This window comes from Cibotium barometz, chromosome 24 (assembly GCF_041138505.1).
Source record: "Cibotium barometz isolate CiBa-2024 chromosome 24, ASM4113850v1, whole genome shotgun sequence".
Classification (NCBI taxonomy): domain Eukaryota; kingdom Viridiplantae; phylum Streptophyta; class Polypodiopsida; order Cyatheales; family Cibotiaceae; genus Cibotium; species Cibotium barometz.
This window is the reverse complement of record NC_141069.1, coordinates 4,643,297-4,670,000: the sequence shown is the minus strand read 5'-3', so window position 1 is coordinate 4,670,000 and position 26,704 is coordinate 4,643,297. Positions and strand designations below refer to the sequence as shown.

General features: G+C 45.7%; 1 protein-coding gene across 2 annotated transcripts in view; it reads right to left on the bottom strand.

Moving 5' to 3' along the window:
* Positions 1-26,704, bottom strand: part of EMB2754 (Vacuolar sorting protein 39) — a 66,001-nt gene that overhangs the window by 20,275 nt on the left and 19,022 nt on the right. The window contains exons 4-6 of one of the 2 annotated variants that reach the window (XM_086818048.1): positions 9,030-9,191; positions 8,774-8,886; positions 7,747-8,176 (exon numbers count right to left, since the gene is read on the bottom strand). In XM_086818048.1, the coding sequence (XP_086674174.1) occupies positions 7,747-8,176; positions 8,774-8,886; positions 9,030-9,191 (705 nt within the window). Of the gene's footprint in view, positions 1-7,740; positions 8,177-8,773; positions 8,887-9,029; positions 9,192-26,704 lie in introns of both variants that reach the window. The other variant, XM_086818047.1, reaches the window with a different exon arrangement.

Below are 26,704 nucleotides of genomic sequence, written 5' to 3'. Positions count from 1 at the left end.
TTTCAGTTTCCCTGGCGGTGCAAGAACCCCGGTGTTCATATTTTCTCCACTCAAAGGGTGTTACCTCTGTGGGAGATGTCATCCATCCTGATGGCTCCACTCTTTCTTTTCCACGGGCTGCTGCACATTATGGCTTGGGACCTCATTATCGTCGTCTTTGGCGTGATATAATTCAGATGCTTCAGCCTTTTTGCCGATTCCACTATTGGAAATTCGAGATCGCCTACAGGATTGGACCATCTCCTCTTTTGATTCTTCCTACCATCCCTTGAGGCTATCTGATATTACAGTTGCTGGTCTGTATAAACATTTGTTGCCATTGCCTTGGGTTTCTGAACGGGCAAATCTCTTCTGGCATATGCATCGGTCATCTTGGTGGTGGAAAAGACGATTGCGATCTCTTTGGCAGTCGAAGCTTCCTCTTCGACAACAGCTCTTTTTGTGGCGCGTTCTTTTTGAAGACCTAATCAGGGTTAGGGTTAGGGTTTACAGAAAGAAAACAAGCATAGAAAACCAGCAAGGAGTGAACACGACTGATGTTGATATCTCAATGAATGAAAAATATGAAGTACAAGCCACATGATAGTGACCCCTAAAGGATAAGTGTTCACATGACCGGCCATAAATGTGCCGGGTGGACCAAAACACTTATAAACTGCATATAAGTGAAAATGAACTAAACTGGGGGAAAAAACCTCCACTAACTGAAGTAAAAAGTGCCCCAGTAACCTACTGATGATCACTAGCACTCCTGTGGGTGCATACACAGCATAAAACCCAACAAACCCCCCTGGAGTGATATGTGATCACTGTACATCATCCACCAAAAGGAAACAAATTCAAAGCATTGCGGAATGCTTCAAATTTCGGACGTGGTAATGCTTTGGTGAAGATGTCTGCCACATTCTGATCTGTAGGACAGTAGATCAGACTGATATCTCCTGCCTGGAGTCTCTCCCGAACAAAATGATAGTGAATCTCAATGTGTTTCGTGCGAGCATGAAACACAGGATTCCTGGCCACAGCAATGGCACTCTGACTATCAGTATAGATAGGTGTAGGCTCCTCCACTGAAATATCCATATCAGTCATAAGACGACGCAGCCAAACACACTCAACAGTAGTAGTGTAGGCTGCTCTGTACTCTGCCTCACAAGATGAAGTGGCCACTGTGGTCTGTTTCTTGCTTAGCCAAGAAATGCATGAAGCGCCAAGAAAGAAACAATTCCCACTAGTGGAATGTCTGGTATCAAAATCACCAGCCCAATCTGAATCACTGTAAGCATGTAACTGCATGTCACCTCCCTCAGGATAAAGCAACCCAAGAGACAAGGTACCCTGCAAATAACGGAATACACGCTTCACAGCTTGCCAATGTGACAACCGTGGGCTGTGCATGAATCTGCTCAACTGAGAGACTGCATACTGAATATCTGGCCTTGTATTACACAAGTATATGAGGCACCCAACAGCCTGAGCATATGTAGTGGCATCAAAAGAAACACTGTCATCTTGTAGTGACAGTTTCATCCCAGGCTCCATAGGAGTACTAATAGGCTTGCAATCCTGAAATTTAAACTTCTCCAGAAGTTTAGCAACATAACGTGATTGCAATAACCCAATGCCTCTGTTATCCTGCACAAACTGTATGCCCAAATAGTAATGTACAAGGCCCAAGTCAGACATGTCAAATGTCTGTTGCAGTATCTCTTTAAATGCTGCAATTTTGTCATCATTTGATCCCATGAGCAAGAGATCATCCACATAAAGACTGATGACCAGCAGATCTGTCTCTTCTTTCTTCACATACAAAGAGGACCCTCTAAATGGCTGTCCTGTAGTGTCCTCAAATACCATCTAGGTATATGTCTGACCTGTGGTGCCTGCTGTCCCATATTTGGTTCAGCTCCTGGCTCATTTGGCTGCTGAATTTCTGCACCACCTACATCAATTGCTGGCTGTCCATTACCCTCATGAGTTGGATCACCAACTGTGGAATGAAACTCCATGGGTAGAAGACCTTCAAATACATCATTTTCAGCCTGATTTGCCTCATAACCAGCCATGGATAATTCTGATTTTTCATCAAAAATCACATCCCGGCTGATAAATATCTTCCTGGATAGTGGGTCATATAACCTGTAGCCCTTGCTCTCACGGCTATACCCAACAAAAATGCATTTTGTGGCTTTATCATCAAGCTTCCTCCTCAACTCTTTGGGTATGTGTGCATATGCAAGGCACCCAAAGATACGAAAATGCGATACAGAAGGCTTGCGGCCATGCCAAGCCTCAAAAGGAGTAATAGAAACCAATGCCTTTGTGGGACATCGATTCAAAATATGACAAGCACACATTACTGCTTCCACCCAAAAGATATGTGGTAGTCTTTTTGCCTTTAGCATACATCTGGCCATCTCCATGAGTGACCGATTTTTCCTTTCTGCAACTCCATTCTGCTGTGGAGTGTAAGGAGTAGTATACTGATGTTTTATACCTCTACTCCCAAGAAAAGAATTCAGCACATGTGACATATATTCCCCCCCTCGGTCAGAACGGAGAGTCTTCACCTTGCATCCAGACTCTGTCTCAGCAAGTGCCACAAAGGCCAAAAATGCATCATATACCTGTGATTTCTGTGTCAAAGGATAGACCCAGCATATACGTGAGAAGTCATCAATAAATGTTGCAAAATAAAAGCAACCACCTAATGACTTCGTCTGCATGGGACCACAAAGATCACTGTGTATAAGTTGCAACTTTGCAGTTGCTCTTAGAGCCTGATCACGTGGGAAGGAAAACCTGTGCATTTTTCCCAAAATACATCCTTCACAAATGTGATCTGGAGGCTTCTCCATGAGAGGTAGATCTGTAAACATATTATGTCGCTGCATAAGCATAAGACTACCAAAATTTACATGCCCCATGCGAGCATGCCATAACTCCGCATCAACCATAGCTGGAGTAAGAGTGAATGCATGATAAGCAGACTGATCCACTGGCTGAAATGCATCCAACTCATAAAGTCCATGACATAATGTACCAGTAAGCATCAAGGTCAAGGCATTTGCTTTGTCTCTGACCATGCATTTATCATCATCAAAGTGGACTTGCATTCCACAATGTGCTAAAGAAGAAATGGACAACAAATTCTTCTTTATCCCTGGTACATATAAGGCATCTGTAAGGTGGAGAATGGAGCCATCAATGGCTGTAAGCTGAATTTCCCCAATGCCACACACTGGATATGAAGCATTGTTGGCACACTGAACAGTTTTGCCAACAGGGGCAGGGCCAACATGACTAAACAAATCCCTGCGAGATGTGATATGCTTTGAGGCACCACTATCAAAATACCAAGTACATGCATGCTCTGTCATACTGAGTGCCTGTGAAGACCAAGAGGCATCATAGCTGCATGTATAGAAACAGTAATCCCTGTCCTCAACAAAAGAAGCAGTCTCGGGAGGAGCTTTAGGAGCATCATTAACAGACATCCCAGCTTCTTTTGTCTTCTCTTTGGCAATCCTCTTCCTACATTCCGTGATGTAGTGACCTGGCTTTTTACAGTAATGACATTTGCCCTTCTTCTTGGGCTGTCCATTACTTTTCTTGGTATCCTGTGAAGAACCACCATCACCTGAATTTTGATTTGCACTCTTTGGTTGAGATTTCCCTTTCCCCTTTTGACCTGTAGTAAATGCTTGTTCAGCATTTGTGTTCATATTCATATTCTTTCTCATTTGCTCCTCTTGTAATAAGAGAGCAACAAGTTCCTGATACTTGAGGGGTTCAACAGCATTCCTCATGCTGAGGTTCAAAGAGGTATGGAAAGCCAAGTAAGATCTTGGCAAAGAGTGCAAGATGGTGGACACAAGCTGTGTCTCAGGAATAATCTCATCCACATTGATGAGTTGCTCTCTCAAATCCTGCAGCTTGTTCAAGTGGCTAGACATATCATCTCCTTCATTCATTTTCTGATTTTCCAGCTCTCTTTTCAAAAATGAGATCCTAGCCTCATTACGAGCAGCATACATTTGCTCCAAAGTCACCCATGCATTCTGTGAAGAGCCAGCTGACCGAATATGAGGTATAATGGACCTCTGAACTGACAATGCAATGAGTGACAATGCTTGTGCATCCCTGGCATCCCATGTCTTTTGAGCATTTGTTCTCTGAACAGGCAATGGCTGTCCTGGAGCCTGTACCTGTTGTCCTCGTCCACGAGCACCCCCTTGAGGAGGAGTCTCTGGAGCCAATGGACCTGGACGTGGTTCATCACCACTAACAAAATCCCAAAGACCTTTTGCCACAAGCACATTCTTCAGCATAAAACTCCATAAGGAGTAGTTCGTGCCATCCAATTTGTCTTCCTTAGACAAATATGTGAATACATCACTTTGCTGCTGATTTGCCATTATGCTTTACGCACAATGTTGTACCTGTTTACCAAAAAACCCAAAAGCAAAAAAACCCTGATAACAACTGTACTCCACTGAATACAGTTTACCCAAATCTGCCTGCACTCTCAATCCTCTGAATGTGCAGCTTAATGCACCAATGACTGAGTAGGGCAGCAAATGGCGTACACAATGCCAAAATGCCCCAAAAATGCCCAAATTTGCTGCACCCAAACTTCGCAAAAATCTGTATATTTTCTTGCTAGAAACTCTGCCTGTTGTGCCTGTATATTTTTCACAAAGAAAAATAAGAGTGCCCAAAACTCAAAGCCTGTAATGCTTACCAGCTGAAATATGAGTTGATTGTTGTACTTAGCAGGTACAGTCCACCAAAGAGCAAGTACTGTTGACTGTACTGTGCAGGTACAGTCGACTGGTACTGTACGGAAGCAGTGCTAAAACTGGGCGAACAGGTACAGTACGGAACAGGAGGTGAATTTGGAGTCGAATGCACTGCAGGTATTGTTGACTGGTACAGAACAAGTACGGAACACCAGATGCTGCTGGTCGCTTGTACTGACGGTTGTACGGCTGTCTGCGCAGGTGTGTACAGGAGACTGTACGGAGCAGGACGACCAGATACACAGCAGGTACACGTCAGGTACAGTCGGGCGAGCAGGTTTATGAAGACACGTCAGGTACAGTCGCCTGGTTCAGTCGCCTGGTACGGATGCACGTGTACGGGCAGCAAGTGTCGACTTGTAGACGAATACCAGCAGGCGGCGACTTGTAGTACTATTGGCGCTGAAGGCGTAGGCGCACAGTGGCTAGTACACGTGTGTAAATGTAGGCGACGCCTGTTTTGTACTTTATTGAAGGCGACGTGCGACTGTTGTACGGGCAGCTAGTGCGCTCGGCTGAAGCTGAAGGCGGCGCACAATGGGAGTACGGACAGCAGGCGCACAGTTGTACGGTGCTCAGAAGTACGGGCAGAAGGTACGGGTGCTGTACGGCAGCAGCAACCAAAAACCAATTGTACGTTTGATGTACGGGTAGAGCTGAGCGCAGGCAGTGTACAGCAATGGGCTAGGGCAAAACTTCAATTGCTCTGATACCAATTGAAGACCTAATCAGGGTTAGGGTTAGGGTTTACAGAAAGAAAACAAGCATAGAAAACCAGCAAGGAGTGAACACGACTGATGTTGATATCTCAATGAATGAAAAATATGAAGTACAAGCCACATGATAGTGACCCCTAAAGGATAAGTGTTCACATGACCGGCCATAAATGTGCCGGGTGGACCAAAACACTTATAAACTGCATATAAGTGAAAATGAACTAAACTGGGGGAAAAAACCTCCACTAACTGAAGTAAAAAGTGCCCCAGTAACCTACTGATGATCACTAGCACTCCTGTGGGTGCATACACAGCATAAAACCCAACACTTTTGGCTGTTATTCCCTCAGGACAGTTTCTGGCACGTAGACATATATCCTCATCCACTTGCCATAGATGCTCTGCTTCCAGGGAGACAGTCATTCATATTTTTTGGAGCTATCCTTCTTCTCGTCAGTTTTTTCTTCCTCTCATCCAGCTTCTGCAGGCTAGATTTCCAAACATGATATTTGGAAAGGTTTTCTGGTTATTTGGTCTTCATTTGCCCCAGACCAGAGTTCTCTCTTTTCTTCTCATGGGTGCGCTACTGGGCTTTATGGACACTATGGAAAGTTCGCAACCATGGAGTTTTCGGTGATGCGGTTTTTTCTGCATTTTCTTTTTTTCGGTACTCCCTGCATCAATCTTTCTTCGATTGCATGCAGGTTGACCAAATAGATCATGATGTATATTTGTCTTATATTGACATCTTCAGTTGATGTACTTTGGGACTATCTACTTTGGATAGTCATCTTGTAAATCTAATATACTTATGATTCCACAAAAAAAAAAAATGTGTGTGTGTGTGCATACATATAAAATTTTCCGAAACCTGCGATTGTTTCAACAACGGATGAAACCTTTCCCAAAAAAAAACCTTCGAAACCTCTACACCTTTCTTGTGACGATGGATGGGACACCTTGCTAGAGCTTGTCCCTTCTGCCGTCACTCCAAGAGAGTGCCACAAACGCCGCCGCCGCGCCCCCCCCCCCCCCCCCCCCCGCCCCGCGGCCGCCGCGGTTCCTAGCACAGCTCCTCATAAGGGGGCAGGGGAGTCCCGGCCCCCAGGATTCCAAGCACCATGCTCCAGCCCCTAAGGATGCTGGTGTAGGAGAGTGGCACGCCACCTGTTCGAGAGGGAACCACCGTTGGAGTTCTAGTTATTTATTTATTTTTCTTTCCTGATTGATATCTTCTATCAAGTAAACGCTAAGAAATCGTGCCCTGTCTACGTAAGCCATACAGAGTGGGCTGAGCTGTGTCGGCTGAGGAGCAAGCGCCACCCGTCAGCTAGGCGGTGGTGGTTATCCATGCATTAGTGCCACTCAATCACGTGGTGGAAAGGGCAGGAGTGGGCATGGGTTGCACTAGGGCCACCACGAGTGGCTGAGCGAAGCAGTGGTGCAAACAGCAACGTGACAAGCACACGCAGCAGCTCCAAGGCAAAGGCGCAGCAAGAATGACCCACTCTGATACCAATTAATGGAAGCTATGAATAGCTATGGAGGCTTGAAGGCAAACATGGCTATGGCATTTGATTAACAGAAAAGTAAGGAGAGAGAGTTAGAGAGAGAGAAAGATGATGCTTCAAAGAGAGAGAAATTGCACGACTGCATGATGTGACTTGTACGACTTCATTCAAGTACAATGCTTTTATAGGCTTAGAGCCTCTCTTGAATGACATCATTGCTTAGGTCATTACAGGTATAATATCTAGATATTTTAGTGAACCATTCAAAGAGTGGGTCACACACACATACACATAAAGCCCTTTTAGAGGCTGTTCACACACACCTTTCTCCTTTTGTACTTGGATAAGGCTTGTTTTCCAACATGTGCACCAACTTGTCGTGGCTTGAACCTCCATCTCTCTCTTTGCACATGCTCCAGGAATCTGCCTCTTGGGAGATGATCTCTTTTTCTACTAATGCAAGGATCTCTCTTTGGGGTCTTAAAAAAGTCTAAAGTTTAATGCTATTATCCAGCCTTCAAAATTCTAGTATTGAATTCGTAGCATATAACTTTGTCCGCGTGCGATGTACACATATATTTAGACCTATTTTGAATTACCCTCAGCTCACAGGTGATACGGTGCTTTTCTTAAAAGTGAAGCTATAGGGATTCCTCAAAACAAAAGAGCAGAGAAGCTATTCAATAGTATCAGAATTTTACACAAGCTTACAATAACCTTTGCGAAAGATTTGGACGGTTTTGCCGAGTCTCCAGCTGGACCATTATTGTTAACCATCGCTGCAACAGCAGCATTAGTGTCTTCTGCCTCCGCCTTAGCCACGATTGCAGCCCTTTTGCTCATTAGAAAGCTAGTGAGAGCACTCATAGCTGCGACCTTCTCTCTCTCTAGAAATGATTCCTTGTTCAACTCTCCTTCGCCTTCTTCCAAGTCACCAGATAATTGAGAATCCTCATCAAAAGGATCAAGATTATCAGACCCCATAGGAGACAACTGCAAATGCCTTCCAAATGCACTGTTGCTACAGAACTTTGGTAGCCTTATTGAAGGGAATAGAGACAACACTGCCATAAGGTCCATTGAGGAAGCTGCAAAATGTTGCATGGACTTGGCATACTCCTTCTGTTCAAAGAGAAACTGGCCATACCTTGAAAGCAAACAAGGAATCAAAAAAGCCTGTTACTAAAAAAGCAACTGTCTAAATTCACTTCAAAAGCTTAACAGAAAATATTGTCCTTGGGTACATAACAAACAGAATTGTGTCCTATTTTAAATGCTGATTATATGAAATAATTTCCTTAAGGTTTGTTTTGCATGTTCAGATGTTGCACGCATATTTGATAAGGACCAGAAAAGGACACATGTCATGTATACAGGGGACCGTTTGGGTCAGGTAAGGGTTTAGGCAGAGTTTTGGCCATTCTGAGCCTATTTGTATAAAGGGACAAAGCATGAATGGGGGTGAGGATTGGAGGTGAACAAGGTAGAATTATAGAATTAAGGCATGCCTGAGAAGGGTTTTCAAGTCACTGAGCCAGTTGGCCTACAAGAGTGACAAGCTAAAACCAAAGGGGCCAAAATATCAGCAGCAGTTAAGGACAGGAAAGTGGTGCAAATGGGCTAGAATTGTGCGAGGTCAAAAACAAAGCCTTCAAATGAGTATAAATGGGACTGTAACTATCGAAAATGGCAAGTTGATAGAGATGTAACACATCTACTTAAGGCAAGAGTGACTTAGGCTAACCTTTTATGAATATCATCTTCCTTATTAGCTCTAAGAGCAGCATCCTCTGGTGGCAGCAACTTGCACAGAGCCAAAGCTTCATCAAAACTCCTTGATGCTGCTAACTGCACTATCTGCAATCATTAGCCCACCCATACACACAGTTTTTGAGAGAATGCCAGCCACAGAAAACCTGAACTGCCATATCATAAGCCACAAAATCTCAAAAACAATTTACAGTTGCTTGAAAATGTGGTCAGTTGCTAGAAGTACATACCTGAGCACCTAAGGGCACCAACAGCAGAGCTTGCACTGTATGATCAGATGATGCAATCACTTGTGGACCACTAGCTACAACGTGGTTACCCATAGGTAGCAGCTGCATCTCTCTCAAAGGGATCATTTGTACTAAGGAGTATGGAGGCTGTAGATACCTAACCTGTGACCATTATTTTGAATCATTACATAACACTATCAGCCTATCAAAGACATCAATCTTTCTTACAAGAATTATACAAGACGTCAAAAACCATATGTTGCCAATTTAACCTAATCAGTGACCAAAGCCACAACAGGGCTCCAAATGGAAGAGCCAAATACCACCAAGGACTTCAACAAGAGTTATTAACTAATGGCGGTACTTATCTCTTCAGTTAGGTAATGTGGCAAGGCTTCTGAAATTGGAAGTAAATATGGGCATTGCACATTCGCAACACCAAGACTCGACCCCCTTTTTCAAATTCTCCCTCTCCCTGTGCTTTCTATTGAGTACAAAGCATAAAAGGCTGGAATCTGCAAATCCCTCCTAATTTGGAGCTAGTTGTAGCCATTTATATAGTAGTGATGTGTGGACGTAGGCTAATAATGGGTCCAATTTTTCCCTCCTTATATTAGGAGGTTTCCCGAGCGTGTGTAGACACTCTTATGAGTGTGTGTGTAAGTGACCTTATCATATCACTTCACTTGTACTTCACTCATTCTCATCAATCTACTTTGAGTGTTGTGCTTCTCTACATCTCTGCTTACTTGATGCATTTGTGGGTGTGTCGCTACCTTTGTCTCCATTCCAACAATTGGTATTAGAGCAAGTTCTCTTGGCTCTTGCCTCCATTGTTTGCTCTCATCATCACCTCATCAAGTTGCTCTGCTGATTGTCTCAAATTGAGCTATTCTCTTAGGTGGAGAAGGTGTACCCTACGGGGGTTTTGTTAACAAAGTAATAGAATTTTTGCAACTTTCGGGCCGTTTTGGGCGTGTATCACAACCTGCTCGCATGCTATAAGGTTTCCACATACATTCGAAGGAAGTGCCAGTTCAAACTATTTTTATTCGATTTTAGGTTTTCTGCAATGCACAAGCTTGAATTTGGTATGCAGACATTGTGTGCATATGCCATAAGTGTTACATAGCCGTCATTGCCGCTTCTCCGTCGTCATCGACATTGCATCTTCGAGCTCATCATCAACAGCTTCTTCAACATTGTCATCATTGACATCGACTTTTGCATCCTTGCCAATAACATTTCTACACTCTACACTCTGTCAATGCTAAGAACTCGGCGAAGGCGGAGCAGAGGTAAGAACCAATGGTGAGGGTGGAACCAAGGAAGGAGTTGATGAAGTTGCTGGTGATTCCAAGGATCTGGAAGTCTCCGGGGTTTCATCAAAGCCCACATCACGAGATAATATGGCTTCCTCCTTGTTGGGATCCCAAAGCTAGAAGGCTTTGGAGTGTTCGTTGTAGCCGACAAAAATCATTCTTGTGGATCTGTAATTTTAGCTAATGGAAAATGTGCTTCAAATTGATGAATGAACTCAATAACAGTAGCATGATCACACTTAGCATCATACTTACTAAAATTTGGAGAGGTTCTGTCACAAAATTCCTCACGGCTTTTGTTTTCTCCTGTTCATGTGTGGCATATGGAACTTGACATGACATACATGTATGGCTTGTGGAGCCTGACATGGTATGTCTGTATGGCATATGGAGCCTAACATGACAGTACATGTATGGCTGATGGAGCCTGACATGACAGTACATGTGTGGCTTGTGGGACCTGACATGGTGTGCATGTATGGCTCATGGAGCCTAACATGATGTGATTCCCTAGGACTAGCTATCATCGTGATCTTCTGTATTTATGTTCTAGGAAGGTTCCAGAAGGATCATGAGCCTTGGACATTTTACCTGATACAACTATGCAGATGGGTGTTTCTTCCAATCTAGCTGCACTCATGTGTGTGCATGACTTTGATTTTATATTTGGATGACTTGTTTTGTTTGCCTAGATAATGCTTGAGATTACTGCCTGTGTTGTCCATGGACCGAGGACACCTAGGCACCCTGTGGACATGTATGTGCACACTTGTTTGGGACTGACAGGTGGTCTACATGTGTTTTGTAGGTGGTAAGTGTCCCCAAAAACCCAATTTACAGCTTTATGATTTCACATACTAATAATTATGGGTGCAAGTCCACACTTACTTATAAGTGATCGGACAACTTATAAGTTATTCACACTGGGCAGGACCAATTTAATACACATAATGGCCAATAGATGGGCACTGGACAAGATTTGGGCCAATTGCTTGTAAGCGCCCCTCTCTAGACCTAAAAAGCACATAACTGAGTTATTTTTGGCAAAGGAACTCTATTGTTGATAAAAGACTCCAGTTTTGCATATGCACATGCTTTTGTGGAAGAGGGATTCCTTCCTGATCGGAGACCTTCAAGCTTGTGAACTGCTGCTGGTTGACTTCCCTTGTGGCTTCTGAGAGCTGGTCGACTGCTGCAAACAGCCCTCCAAGGCTAGTCGACTTGTTCTATGAGCCAAACAGGAGGAAGAGGAAGATGAAGATGCAGGGCTGTTCCAGGCTGATGTGGGAGTGTTGTGGGTGTCAATGGTTGTCCTACATGTGCTTCATGCCGAGAATGCTCTCTTGTGCTTAGGATTGACATCAAATTTAGCATATGTTTTGCTTTGTTTTCATACTGTACTGGAAGAAATAGGTGCTAGCCAGTGGAGAATCCCTCGGCACCCGCAAAGTTGTATTTGGAAGACCATAAAGGGAAAAGGGGGGGAGGGAGGGAGGGAGGGAGTCCCTGAAACCGATCCCGTCAAGTGGAAAAGACTCCGTTGGACACCCACACGCTTAATAGCACAACTTTAAAATCACAAATTTGAAATGGACAACTTAATACAACTTGAAATTGAAATGAAATGAAATGGAAAGATGGACACCAGCACTGGGGCCGGAACGGGCCGACCCCCCCCTCAATATATGATATATTTATTGGGAGTATTTAATGAATACAATGCTCCATGGGTTCCAAGAACCAGATAATGTCCATGTACATATGAAAACAGTACCAAACAAATAGGCTCGAATTTCGATGTAGAAGCTCGAAGCAGTACGTCCACTAGTGTGGTCTAATCGCTACGGTCCTGTGCTTTCACTGGACTCCGCGGAGAGCGCCTCACTGGTGTTCCGAGACCACGCACAGACAGGCGCTCTCGTACTAACGCCTGGCTCTCCCGATCTCAGCACCTTTGGACCGAGGTTTGCCAATATAGCTTGGACAACCCGGCACCGAACGGGTGTTGGCCGAGCAGGATGAATTCCTTATCAAATTTAAACATAAGATACTTTATTGAAATCTGAAATTCACTTACTTGTAGATGGTTGATAGAAAACCAATACTTGTGGTGTTTGTGTAGAATATGAGGCCACCCTTGTTGAAGAAACAGTTGCCTCGTGTAGAGTCATCAAGACAAGTACCACCACAAGAAACCACAGCCGCCTGCTGTGAGAGGAGAAATACAGCTTGCAAGGGAGGAATACAACAGCAGAAAGAGAAGTATGTGTAGTTGCCTGCTGTGGGTAGGTGCAGCCACCTGATGAAGGTTCAGCCGCCTGAGAGGATGAGAGAAACAGCCACTTAGGAAGCGCCTGGTGTGCTATCCCCCCCCCTGGCTACAACCTGCGTAGCAGCCTGTAGTGAGCTACCTGCTGAAGGATAGGCGCAGCTTGCTGTAAACAAGGCGCAGAGCCTGTTGAAGGTGGCCCACGACTGTGTGTAGAAGAAGAAAAACAGCGCAGCCTTCAAGTTTGCAGCCGCCTGTAGGAGCAGCTGCCAGGGGCAGCACGCTGGGGTACTGCAGGTCTGCTGCCGCCTGTAGGAGCAGAACGTACAGCCGCCAGAGGCTATACGTTGAAAGAAGGTACACAGCAGCCTGCGCAGCCACCTATCACTTGCGGGGTTGCCAGCTAACGAAGGAGAAGGAATCGCCAATCAAGAGCACGCGCCGACAGAGCACAGCCACCTTTTGATTTTTGCTTCGCCGTTAGCAAGTCATGGAGCGCAAGGTGATAGAGGCGCACAAAAACTCTTCCTTTCCCAAGGTGGTCGCCGTTTTCTTTTATTAAGGTTTGGAGAGGGAGTTTAACACTTTGATTTTGGCTGGCCTCCACGATTTGCATGTGGATGGCCAGTTCTAAAGTGGGTTTGGGTAGGTGCCCATGCACCCACCCCCACACACACTTAAGTGGGGCTCCCCACCTTGGCCCCTAAGTGGGTACCCAAAGGGGGTGCCCACTTTTAAGTGTGTGAACATTAAACCTTATAAAACAAAGGGTTAGTATATAAAGTATTAAAATAACATGTGCGACATACTTACCACCTGTTCACATGCACCAAAACTCGTCAAAATACAGAGCAGACTTCACGACTCACTGGCAAGCGTCCCCGCTCAGTAAGTAACACGTCAAGCAGGCAAACACACAAATACATGTCATGCGAAAACAGTTTCAAGCATGCAAATCATGTGTGCATGTGCGAATAGTAACATGGACATATCTCCCATTCATGGAACAAGTACAAAATATCTGTCGGCACAAAACTGGCACGACATAAAACATAAAAAACTGGTCTTCCTATGGAGTGACAGTCCCATAGGTAAGACACAATTCCAAGCACGAGTCTCCCTATGGTGTGACAGTCCCATAGGCAAAACACGGCACGAATACTGGCTCTTCCATGGCGTGACAATCCCATGGGTCGAACACAGTCCAGGTCATACACGGGTGGCACTGGTCTGGCTCCCGTCCATACGACACCATCCTGCTAACACACGGGTGGCACCAGTCTGGCTCCCGTCCATGTCAGCAAAATACTGGCCTCTTCACACGAGACACCGGCCTGGCCTCAAGTGAACGAGACACAAAAACTGGAGATGGACCAAATGGTCGGCCAATTGGTGACCTCCCCCCGGGCTTCTAAAGAGTTGACCTCAACTGAAAAGCCTCAAGATATGCCTGCAACAATTGTGGATAATCTGCAAAATAATCCTCATTTACCCACTTGGCATCAATAGGCAAATAATTCTTAAACTTCACAAGGTATCTCCTGGAAAGCTTTCCTGCAGGTAGCTTTCTCTCCTTGTGAAAAACAATCTGTTCTGGCTAGAGGATCTCCTCAAGCTCTTCAATCTCTGGTGGATCTTCTGTGGACAGGCTCATCAGGATCTGGCCCCACATATTTCCGAAATAGACTCACATGAAAAGCATTGTGAATCTTCCAATGACTAGGTAAAGCAAGCCTGTAGGACACTTCATTGATCTTGTGAATCACCTTGAAGGGTCCATAATAGCGAGGAGAAAGCTTAGGATATGATCCTTCTCGTCCTGGCCTCTTCCGAAGCCTAGCCTTCTCAAATTTCAGCAATACCCAATCACCTTCTTTGACTTCCATGTCCCTTCTATGCTTGTCAGCAGCCATTTTATGCTTATCCTGAGATCTTGCAATGGCTGTCCGCACCTGACCAAAGGCAACATCTAAGTCACAAACATATTCATCAGCTGCAAAAATCTCATCCTTTGTACGAAGGATGGGTGGCAAGACCACTCTGCCATAAATAATCTCAAACGGAGCCTTTCCTGTGGAAGCATGGATCGTATTGTTGTAGGCAAACTCAACAAGTGGAAGATGTCAGAATATGCAACGGAGATGATGACCAAATCTGGGAACACGAGCAAAAACGCAGGCAGAAAAAACAGCACAAGAGAGAGACAGATGTAGGCGTGTAACTCTGCTCTATATACACAAGAAGATCCCGAGGAATGATACAAATGAGGTATGGGGGCTGGGGTCCTATATATACCTCCCTAGAGGGCAGTCGGCCAGCACAAAGAGTGCCCACGACTGATAAAAAAAGACCCACGACTGCATAAATGCAGTCGGCCAGCAAACATGTGCCCACGACTGATCAAATCCAGTCGGCCAGCAGCCCAGTAGCCCACGACTGATCAACATGGAGTCGGCCAGCACTGGGGTGCTCCTGGCATCACCTTGCAGCCCTCCCAAGCCTCAGAAAAATGGAAAAAAATAGGGAAAAAATACGGAGAGTGGGGAAAAATGGGAAAACACCTCATAAGGACGGGCACACCCACAACAAAGGCCCTGGTGTATAAATCTAGACAAGAGATGACTTCTAACACCCCCTCTCAGCTCCTGGCTGTGTAACCAACCACTGGGAGCTGGGGTGCCGCCTGAGCAAGTCCTGAGAGAGCGACTTCGTGAAGAGGTCCACCGTACTGTCCTCCGTCGAACAGAACTCCAGCAAGATGTCATCAACAACGATCTGTTCACGAACAAAGTGCCTCTGGATGACCATGGGTTCCTCCGGTGGAAGCCCAAACCTGCAATGTAACCTCCTCCTGTTGCTCCGTAAAACTGCTCCTGGGCCTGAAGTAGATCCCCTCGTGTCCGGATCTCCTCCCCAAACCAAGTCACTCCAACCGTGGAGTCGGACTCCATCCAACAATCCCCCTCCTGTGTACAAGTGTCACATGCACTCTCCACTAAGTGCATGGTGACAAGATGGCTCATCATCAGAAGTGCAGCATTTGTACAGTTTTAGAACCCAATAGGATGATAATTGTCGTACGCCGTGACCCCATTGTACATCCTCAGTCCAGGATAAGTCAAGCACGAGCTACGTAGGTCATTCCTCAGCCTTAGTGGGTCAGTCAGTCAGTCAAGTCCCTTAACCCACTTGGAGAGTATCATTCATGCATGTAGAGTCAGTAGAAGCCTTAGGGTTTGCATCAGAAAGCACTCTGCATCTTGCGTAACATGCATACATATGCCTGTGCATCATTTCGAACATCCCCAAAGCCTTAGGGAATTTACTGGGATTTATCTGGTATTTTTCCCATATTTATTAGTATTTATTTATCATTATTTGCATTATTGGGCATTTATAAATATTAATTTTATTAAATGACCAACCTCCAGTTAGTATAAATAGGCTTGCCTAGAGCCTCTTTTGCTCATTCAGTCTTCATTGTGCTAAGAGCTCTCCTCTCTCTTGCTTTCAGCCTAAGACTAATCCAGCCCTAGTGCCCATAAGCTTTCTTCTCCAGCCCTTGAGAACCATAGCTTCAGCCCAGCCCTAGGTGCCTGTCTTCAGCCTCTTTCAGCCCTGAATTCAGCACTCAGTTCAGGCCCTGATTCAGTCCACAGTTCATCTTCAATTCAACGCCAGTTTGCAGCCTGTTTTCACCTGCGTTTTTGCACAGCCGTACAGCAGTCTACCTGCGTTTTGGTCCAGCCATACAGCAGCAGCACTTCAGTCATCTGATGCTCATGCGTTTCAGTCCATAGCCCTCTCCAGACACCTGCGTTTCTGTCCACAGCAGAATCCAGCCCTGAATCAGCAGTCTACAGCAGTTTCCAGCCCTGAAATTGTTGTTTGCATCAGTGTCCAGCATTCTGTGCATCATCAACACATTCAGCAGTCATCTGGTGAAGGTAACTCAGCATTCATATGTGTTTTCAGCATTCTAACAGTGTGTAGAACAGTCCACCTTCTTCTTCTTTGAACCTCAGGTGTGCAGCCCTTCCTCATGCCTGTCACCAATTGGCCGACCATTTGGTCCATTCCTAGTTTTTGCGTCTCGTTCACTTGAGGCCAGGTCGGTGTCTCGTGTGAAGAAGCCAGTATTTTGCTGACATGGACGGGAGCCAGACTGGTGCCACCCGTGTGTTAGCAGGATGGTGTCGTATGGACGGGAGCCAGATCAGTGCCACCCGTGTATGACCTGGACTGTGTTCGATCCATGGGACTGTCACGCCATGGAAGAGCCAGTATTCGTGCCGTGTTTTACCTATGGGACTGTCACACCTAGGGAAACTCGTGCCTGGAACTGTGTCTTACCTATGGGACTGTCACTCCATAGGAAGACCAGGATTTTATGTTTTTTATGTCGTGCCAGTTTTGTGCCGACAGATATTTTGTACATGTTCCATGAACGGGAGATATGTCCATGTTACTTTTTGCACATGCACACATATTTTGCATGCTTGAAACTGTTTTCGCATGACATGTATTCGTGTGTTTGCCTGCTTGACGTGTTACTTACTGAGCGGGGACGCCTGCCAGTGAGTCGTGAAGTTTGCCCTGTATTCTGACAAGTTTCAGTGCATGTGAACAGGTGGTAAGTATATGATACTTGTTGTTTTAATGTTATTTTATTCTAACCCCTTTATTTTATAAGGTTAGGGGATTCACACTTATTTAAAAGTGGACACCCACTTTGGGGCCAAGGTGGGGAGTCCCACTTTTAAGTGAGTGTGGGGGTGGGCATGGTCACCTACCCCCACTAATCCCCCACATGCATGCGTGGGTATCACTAAGGTTAACTCCACATGAATATTATTAAAAAAAGCTCCTTCCTTCAAGCGTGGGACCTCATCGCTTCTTCCTGGCGTTGCTTCATCACCCTTCGTAAGCTTCCTGGCGGCTGGAGTTTGCTACGCTTGCTGCTGTACGGCTGCTCATCCAATAGGCGGCTGCCTGCCCTGCACAAAGACGGCAGCACCCACTACTCAGCCTGCTGCGCCTGCCCCTCTACAGGCGACTGAACCTGCTGCTGCAGGCGGCTGTCTTCCATCTGCAGGCGGCTGTCTTCCATCTCCTCCTTACTGCTGCGCCTGCCCCTCTACAGGCGACTGAACCTGCTGCTGCAGGCGGCTGTCTTTCTCCTGCAGGCGGCTGTCACCTCCACAAGGCCACACAGCTGCAACTGTTTCCCCAGGCGGCTGAATATTATCAGGCTGCGCTGCCCTTCTTCACTGTTTTCAGACGTGGCCACTTCCACCAGGACTGTTGTGGCTGCTCTCACAGGCGGCTGTGGTCTCTCGTGGTGGTGATTGTTCTGATAGTTCTACACGAGACTACTCCTTCTTCAACAAGGGTGGTTTCATCCTCAGCAAACCACAAGTATTGGTTTCCTATCAACCATCTACAAGTAAGTGATTTTCAGATTTGAGTAAAGCATTTAATGTTTAAATCTGATAAGGGATTCATCCCTCTACGGCCACACCCGTTCGGTGCCGGGTTGTCCAAGCTCTATTGGAGAACCACGGTCCAAAGGTGCTGAGATCGGGAGAGCCAGGCGTTAGTACGAGAGCGCCTGTTTGTGCGTGGTCTCGGAACACCAGTGAGGCGCTCTCCGCGGAGTCCAGTGAAAGCACAGGACCGTAGTGATTGGACCACACTAGTGGTCGTTCTGCTTCGAGTTTTCTTCATCGAAATCCGAGCCTATTTGTTTGGTACTGTTTTCATATGTACATGGACATTATCTGGTTCTCAGAACCCATGGAGCATTGTATTCATTAAATACTCCCAATAAATATATCATATATTGAGGGGGGGGTTGGCCCGTTCCGGCCCCAGTGCTGGTGTCCATCTTTCCATTTCTGTTCATTTAAATTCAAGTTGTTTTAAAGTTGTCCATTTCAAATTTGTGGTTTTAAAGTTGTGCTATTAAGCGTGTGGATGTCCAACGGAGTCTTTCCCACTTGACGGGATCGGTTTCATTGGTATCAGAGCACGGTTGTTTCCCTCTTCCTAGTGGGGAAACGAACCTGTGTACTGGACATCCCGCTTTAAGCAAACTTTGAACACAATGGACAGCCAAGGCAACCCTTTGGAAGTACCTAATTCGAGGGGTCCCTCTAGTGCCTCTCGTGGGTCTGATGCCCTGCGAGGTAGGCACAAGCCCCTTGAAAGGGTTCTTGATAGTGAATCCAAGGGTCAACTGTCTCCAGGAAAGACAGTTATGCTTGAACAAGAGCCTGATGCTATGAGGGCTGAAATGGAACATATGAGAAAACTTTTGCAGGCTCAAGAGCAAGAATTGAAGTTTTTGCATGAAGATCCTCATCTACAAAGTGCTATTGAAGCCAGGAAGGCTGATGCTATGGTTGATGTAACTTTTGAATCAATGGCTCGTGAAGTAGGCAAGAAACCAAGGGAGTTGGCACTTGCCTATCTCCTTCGTAAAGGTGATATCAAAGAGGGGGATGACGGAGAGCTGATTTTCAGAAATCCACCTCGTTTGAAGCATGGAGATCCCGCATCCCAGAGGCTGAAATCTTTTATGCAAAAGGAAGAGGTGACTGTCACCTCTCGTCATGCATCCTCTCCACAAGGCACTAAGCCTGACAGATATATGTATGCCAGTGCTCATGGAGGGCACGAAAGTCACATGCATGCAAGATATGTATCTCATGGTGACAGGTCTGCTTCCAGAAAAATTTTGCCTTCTGAGTTGTCTCATGGAGAGACTATGCCATATGCAGGTAAGTCACATGCATCTGAGCTTCGAGTTCGTGGAGCACATGCCACCGTGCCCCATGAAGCTTCTTTGACGGCCCATGGAGCCCATGCAGACAGGGCTACCCCGTAGGATAAGGGGAAAAGAAAAAGAGAAGATCATGAGCCTCATGCCAGGAAGCTCAAGGAGTTCAAAGCAGGTGATAAATCTGTCAAATTTGATGTCTTTCATGGTGAACATGATGCCTCTAAGGTGTTAGCGTTTGTGGCACAGTTCGACATTGCTTTTAGCGATGAGGACTTTACAGAAAAGTCGAAGGTGCGCCATGCTAGCATGTTTCTGAAAGGCACTGCTGCCCATTGGTGGATCACCGAAAAGATCACCAAGGATCCCATCTCTACTTGGAAGGAATTCAAAGATAGATTTTATGCTCAGTTCCTGCCACCCAATGCAGAGCAAACTCTCACTCAAAAGTGGGATAGGCTGGAACAAAAAGATAATGAGAGTGTGCAACAGTATGTTAATAAATTCTGGAAAGTGTTGCTGGAAGTGACTCCCTTCATGCTAATCACAGAAGATGAAAGAAAGAGGAAGTTTCGTTCTGGATTGCAACCTGCCTATAGATCGGGTATTGAATTGCACCCAAAACATACGTTGCAACAACTCACAGCTTCTGCCCTTGCTACAGAGCAATTGGTGCTTAAGATCAAGCAGGATCAAGGAGGTTCCAAGGGGAAGGACAAGGCTGTCCCAAATCAGCAAAAGGGTGGACAGCCACCTAAAAAGAACTTCCGGGAGCATTAAAAGGGTGGTAAAGCTGAAAATTACTCATCTAAAGAACAGGGCCCAAGGAAGAACAAATTCGGCTTAACCCCGGAGCAAAGAGAGCAATATGCTAAGGATGGAAAATGCTTTTCTTGTGGTAGCAAAGACCACATGTTTCGGCAATGCCCAGATCGCAAATCAAAGCTCGAGGACAAGCACACCAAAGCAAATGTTCATGCAGTTCCTGATGTGCAAGGTAATACAGTCATGATGCAAAAGAGCGTATGGTTTGCAAGGCTTGGGGGCAAATCAAGGATCAGCCCGCATTATTTATGTTTGATGACTGTGCAACTGACAATTTCATCTCTATGCAAATGGCAGCTTCATTGGGTATTGAGGTTGAAAACATGGGACCTCAGATTGAAGCCGAAGCTGCATTTATTGGTAAAGAGGTGCAGGTTACCCCTTTGATTGGGAAGTTGCGTATTCATATACAGGGCTATCTTGATAATGAGCATTTCTTAGTTGCTCCATTGAATGGATGTGATGTATTGTTGGGCAAGCCGTGGCACCATAGGCTTGAGCCCCGCAAAGACTACAAATCCAATATGATTTCTTTTATGCATAAAGGCCGCATGCACTTTATTGATGCTGGCAAAGAAGGGGATTCTATCCCAGTTGTATCACACATCCAAATTAATAAAGCAATGAAAAAGAGTCTTTCAGCGTACTTGGTTTTTGTGCGTGATAGTCTTGTGCCAAATCATCAAAATGTGGATGCTATGTCTAATGATAGGCTGAATTTTCTTAATGCATTCAAAGACTGTTTTGCTGACTCATTGCCAGGTGAATTACCTCCCCAAAGGCCCGAAGATCATTGCATAGATCTTGTGCCAGGTAGTTCTCCACCTAACAAACCCGCATACCGAGTGAGTGCTGCACAACAAGAAGAAATTATGAAGCAGGTAAACGAGCTTTTAGAGAAAGGTTTGGTTCAGCCCAGTTCCTCACCTTACTGCTCTCCTGTGCTTCTTGTTCAAAAGAAGGACGGATCATTCCGTATGTGTGTGGACTATAGAGCTTTGAACAAGCTTACCATCAAGAACAGATTTCCAATTCCACGTATTGATGATATCTTGGATAAGCTTGATGGTTCCGCTTGCTTTAGTAGACTTGATTTGAAGAGTGGTTATCACCAGATTCGCGTGGTGCCACAAGATGTCCATAAGACTGCATTCAGGACAGCCTTCGGATTATATGAATTCTTGGTAATGCCTTTTGGTCTCACCAATGCTCCTGCTACTTTTAATCGTATGATGGATAGGATATTCCGACCCCATCGCAAGTTTACAGGAGTCTTCTTTGATGATATCTTGGTTTTCTCCAAGAATGAGCAGGAACACAGAACTCATTTGGTCACAGTGTTCGAAGAGTTGCGGAAGCATAAACTTTTCGTCAATGCCAAGAAAAGTGTGTTTTTCCTTTCAGAGATTCATTATCTGGGACATATTGTATCCAAAGATGGAGTTACAATGGATCCTGCAAAGATAGAGACTATTCGGAATTGGCCCGAATTACAAAACGTACATCAAGTACGTAGTTTTCTGGGATTATGTTCATACTACAGGCGTTTCATAAGGCATTTTGCTATGATTGCCACTCCTCTACATGATCTCACGAAGAAGAAAACTGCTTTCAAATGGACTTCAAAGGAACAGGATGCTTTCTTGCAGCTCAAGCATGCGATCATATGTGGTCCAGTATTGATTGTTCCTGACTTGCACAAGTCATTCGTGGTTGAATGTGATGCTTGTGGTGATTGCATAGGAGCTGTCCTAAATCAAGAAGGGCATGCAGTTGCATACGAGAGCCGTCGTTTGCATGATGCCGAGCTTCATATGGATATCTATGAGAAAGAGCTCTTGGCTGTAATTCACGCCTTAAAGATTTGGAAACACTACCTTCTTGGGGCTGAATTTGTAGTCAAGACAGATCATCAAAGCTTGAGATACTTTCTATCTCAAACCAAGCTTTCAGAGAAGCAGATGAGAATGGCAAATTTTCTTTCCATGTTTCATTTTCAGATTGTACATACTCCAGGAAAGAAAAATGTGGTGGCCGATGCACTATCTAGGAGGCCTTATATTGCTGCAGTCTCAGTGGCCTCTCATGGAGATCTATCTGCTATGAGAGATTTGTATCATTTGGATGCTAATTTTTGCCATATATGGACTGATTTCATGGCTGGTCATTCACATGCCTCTTATGTTATCAATGAGGGTTATCTCATGAAGGATAATTGCCTATGTGTGGTGAAGGATTTGCGTCCAAAGGTTATGGACGAATGTCACGCTCCACCATATGCTGGTCATAGAGGTATTATGCCTACTACTCGCATGATTAAGAGGTATTTCTTTTGGCCAAGCATGCGTAAAGACATTGAGGCTTATGTGCGTGCATGTATCACTTGCCAAAAGGTGAAATTTGACAGGCAAAAGCCTCCAGGTTTGCTTCAGCCATTGCCTATTCCCTTGCAACCTTGGGAAAGTATCACGATGGATTTTATTATGGATTTGCCTAGATCCCAGCATGGGAATGATGCTATTTGGACTATTGTGGACAGGTTTAGCAAGCAAGCTCACTTCTTGCCCGTCAAGAAAACCATCAAAGCTGATCATATGGTAAAGCTTTTTCTTGCTAATATTTTCAAGCATCATGGCATGCCTAAATCCATTGTTGGGGATAGAGATCCCAGGACTACAAGCCTATTTTGGAGGGCTTTGTTTGATAATATGGGTACTAAGCTTGAGTTTTCATCAGCTTATCATCCCCAAACGGATGGCCAAAGTGAAGCTGCAAATTCAGCCGTGTTGGATTTGTTGAAGTGTTATGTGGCAGATCAAAAGAGTGCATGGGAGAAGTATCTTCCACTTGTTGAGTTTGCCTACAACAATACGATCCATGCTTCCACAGGAAAGGCTCCGTTTGAGATTATTTATGGCAGAGTAGTCTTGCCACCCATCCTTCGTACTAAGGATGAGATTTTTGCAGCTGATGAATATGTTCGTGACTTGGATGTTGCCTTTGGTCAGGTGCGAACAGCCATTGCAAGATCTCAGGATAAGCATAAAAAGGCTGCTAACAAGCATAGAAGGGACATGGAAGTCAAAGAAGGTGATTGGGTATTGCTGAAATTTGAGAAGGCTAGGCTTCGGAAGAGGCCAGGACGAGAAGGATCATATCCTAAGCTTTCTCCTCGCTATTATGGACCCTTCAAGGTGATTCACAAGATCAATGAAGTGTCCTACAGGCTTGCTTTACCTAGTCATTGGAAGATTCACAATGCTTTTCATGTGAGTCTATTTCGGAAATATGTGGGGCCAGATCCTGATGAGCCTGTCACAGAAAATCCGCCAGAAATTGAAGAGCTTGAGGAGATCCTCCATCCAGAACAGATTGTTTTTCACAAGGAGAGAAAGCTACCTCCAGGAAAGCTTTCCAGGAGATACCTTGTGAAGTTTAACAATTATTTGCCTATTGATGCCAAATGGGTAAATGAGGATTATTTTGCAGATTATCAGCAATTGTTGCAGGCATATCTTGAGGCTTTTAAGTTGAGGTCAACTCTTTAGAAGCCCGGGGGGATGTCACCAATTGGCCGACCATTTGGTCCATTCCTAGTTTTTGCGTCTCGTTCACTTGAGGCCAGGTCGGTGTCTCGTGTGAAGAGGCCAGTATTTTGCTGACATGGACGAGAGCCAGACTGGTGCCACCCGTGTGTTAGCAGGATGGTGTCGTATGGACGGGAGCCAGATCAGTGCCACCCGTGTATGACCTGGACTGTGTTCGATCCATGGGACTGTCACGCCATGGAAGAGCCAGTATTCGTGCCGTGTTTTACCTATGGGACTGTCACACCTAGGGAAACTCGTGCCTGGAACTGTGTCTTACCTATGGGACTGTCACTCCATAGGAAGACCAGGATTTTATGTTTTTTATGTCGTGCCAGTTTTGTGCCGACAGATATTTTGTACATGTTCCATGAACGGGAGATATGTCCATGTTACTTTTTGCACATGCACACATATTTTGCATGCTTGAAACTGTTTTCGCATGACATGTATTCGTGTGTTTGCCTGCTTGACGTGTTACTTACTGAGCGGGGACGCCTGCCAGTGAGTCGTGAAGTTTGCCCTGTATTCTGACAAGTTTCAGTGCATGTGAACAGGTGGTAAGTATATGATACTTGTTGTTTTAATGTTATTTTATTCTAACCCCTTTATTTTATAAGGTTAGGGGATTCACACTTATTTAAAAGTGGGCACCCACTTTGGGGCCAAGGTGGGGAGTCCCACTTTTAAGTGAGTGTGGGGGTGGGCATGGTCACCTACCCCCACTAATCCCCCACATGCATGCGTGGGTATCACTAAGGTTAACTCCACATGAATATTATTAAAAAAAGCTCCTTCCTTCAAGCGTGGGACCTCATCGCTTCTTCCTGGCGTTGCTTCATCACCCTTCGTAAGCTTCCTGGCGGCTGGAGTTTGCTACGCTTGCTGCTGTACGGCTGCTCATCCAATAGGCGGCTGCCTGCCCTGCACAAAGACGGCAGCACCCACTACTCAGCCTGCTGCGCCTGCCCCTCTACAGGCGACTGAACCTGCTGCTGCAGGCGGCTGTCTTCCATCTGCAGGCGGCTGTCTTCCATCTCCTCCTTACTGCTGCGCCTGCCCCTCTACAGGCGACTGAACCTGCTGCTGCAGGCGGCTGTCTTTCTCCTGCAGGCGGCTGTCACCTCCACAAGGCCACACAGCTGCAACTGTTTCCCCAGGCGGCTGAATATTATCAGGCTGCGCTGCCCTTCTTCACTGTTTTCAGACGTGGCCACTTCCACCAGGACTGTTGTGGCTGCTCTCACAGGCGGCTGTGGTCTCTCGTGGTGGTGATTGTTCTGATAGTTCTACACGAGACTACTCCTTCTTCAACAAGGGTGGTTTCATCCTCAGCAAACCACAAGTATTGGTTTCCTATCAACCATCTACAAGTAAGTGATTTTCAGATTTGAGTAAAGCATTTAATGTTTAAATCTGATAAGGGATTCATCCCTCTACGGCCACACCCGTTCGGTGCCGGGTTGTCCAAGCTCTATTGGAGAACCACGGTCCAAAGGTGCTGAGATCGGGAGAGCCAGGCGTTAGTACGAGAGCGCCTGTTTGTGCGTGGTCTCGGAACACCAGTGAGGCGCTCTCCGCAGAGTCCAGTGAAAGCACAGGACCGTAGTGATTGGACCACACTAGTGGTCGTTCTGCTTCGAGTTTTCTTCATCGAAATCCGAGCCTATTTGTTTGGTACTGTTTTCATATGTACATGGACATTATCTGGTTCTCAGAACCCATGGAGCATTGTATTCATTAAATACTCCCAATAAATATATCATATATTGAGGGGGGGGTCGGCCCGTTCCGGCCCCAGTGCTGGTGTCCATCTTTCCATTTCTGTTCATTTAAATTCAAGTTGTTTTAAAGTTGTCCATTTCAAATTTGTGGTTTTAAAGTTGTGCTATTAAGCGTGTGGATGTCCAACGGAGTCTTTCCCACTTGACGGGATCGGTTTCAATGCCCTTGGGAGGAGTGCATAGGCTCGAGATCAAGTCATCGAGGTGTTTCTACAGCAGTGTAAAGATCAGCCATACTCCGATCCTCCGAGATCTTGCGTTTGGCTTATCTACAGTCCAAAGTCATTCTCTCTAAAGTAATAAAGCAAATACTATCTCGTTATCGGGATAGGGGGCCCTTCAGTGGGTAATTCGGGACCCAATCTGGTGTACAGTGTTCATATCTCTCTCTCAACTCTTTAAAGTTTGAAGTAAATGAAATGGATTGCTAAACTCACGAAACTCAGGATACAGAAGACGGTGTGAGCATATTGTGTGACAGGATCAACCAATACAAAGACTTCCGCTGCATATCACATTGGTATCAGATTCAGATAGTCCACACACACCGTATCCTAGCGTGGGGGCATCCTCGGATGGTTAGATTGCGTTCCGGCACGACCACCGACTTCAGCATCATGTCTACAGGAGAGAGTACTCATCAGCGGGAAGACGTCTCCCCCGAAGGAGACCTTGCTCTTCCGCCTACAGCAGACACCATAGCTCTTCTAAGAGCTCAGAACCAGCTACTCATGGAGCGTCTCCAACTCTTGGAGGCAGCAGCAGCACGTCCTTCTACACCTCCAGCAGCACCCGACTACATCTCCCTCTTCTTTCAGATGGAACAACAAAGGAGAGAGGACGAGGCCCGAAGGAGAAGAGAAAAAGAAGAAAGACGGGACTATGAGGAAGCCCAACGCAGGATCGACGAAGACCGGCGTCAGGCTGAACTCGCCACTCGGGAACACCAACGTGAGCTTGATCGAGAACGTATGCTACTCGAACACCAACGGGAAAAGGAGGCCATACACTTGAGGTATCAGCAGCTCTCCTCAGTCTCCCCAGTCATAGGTGTCACCAGCCAGCATCCCGCAGCAGCAACCACCATCATTCGCAGTCAACCGAATT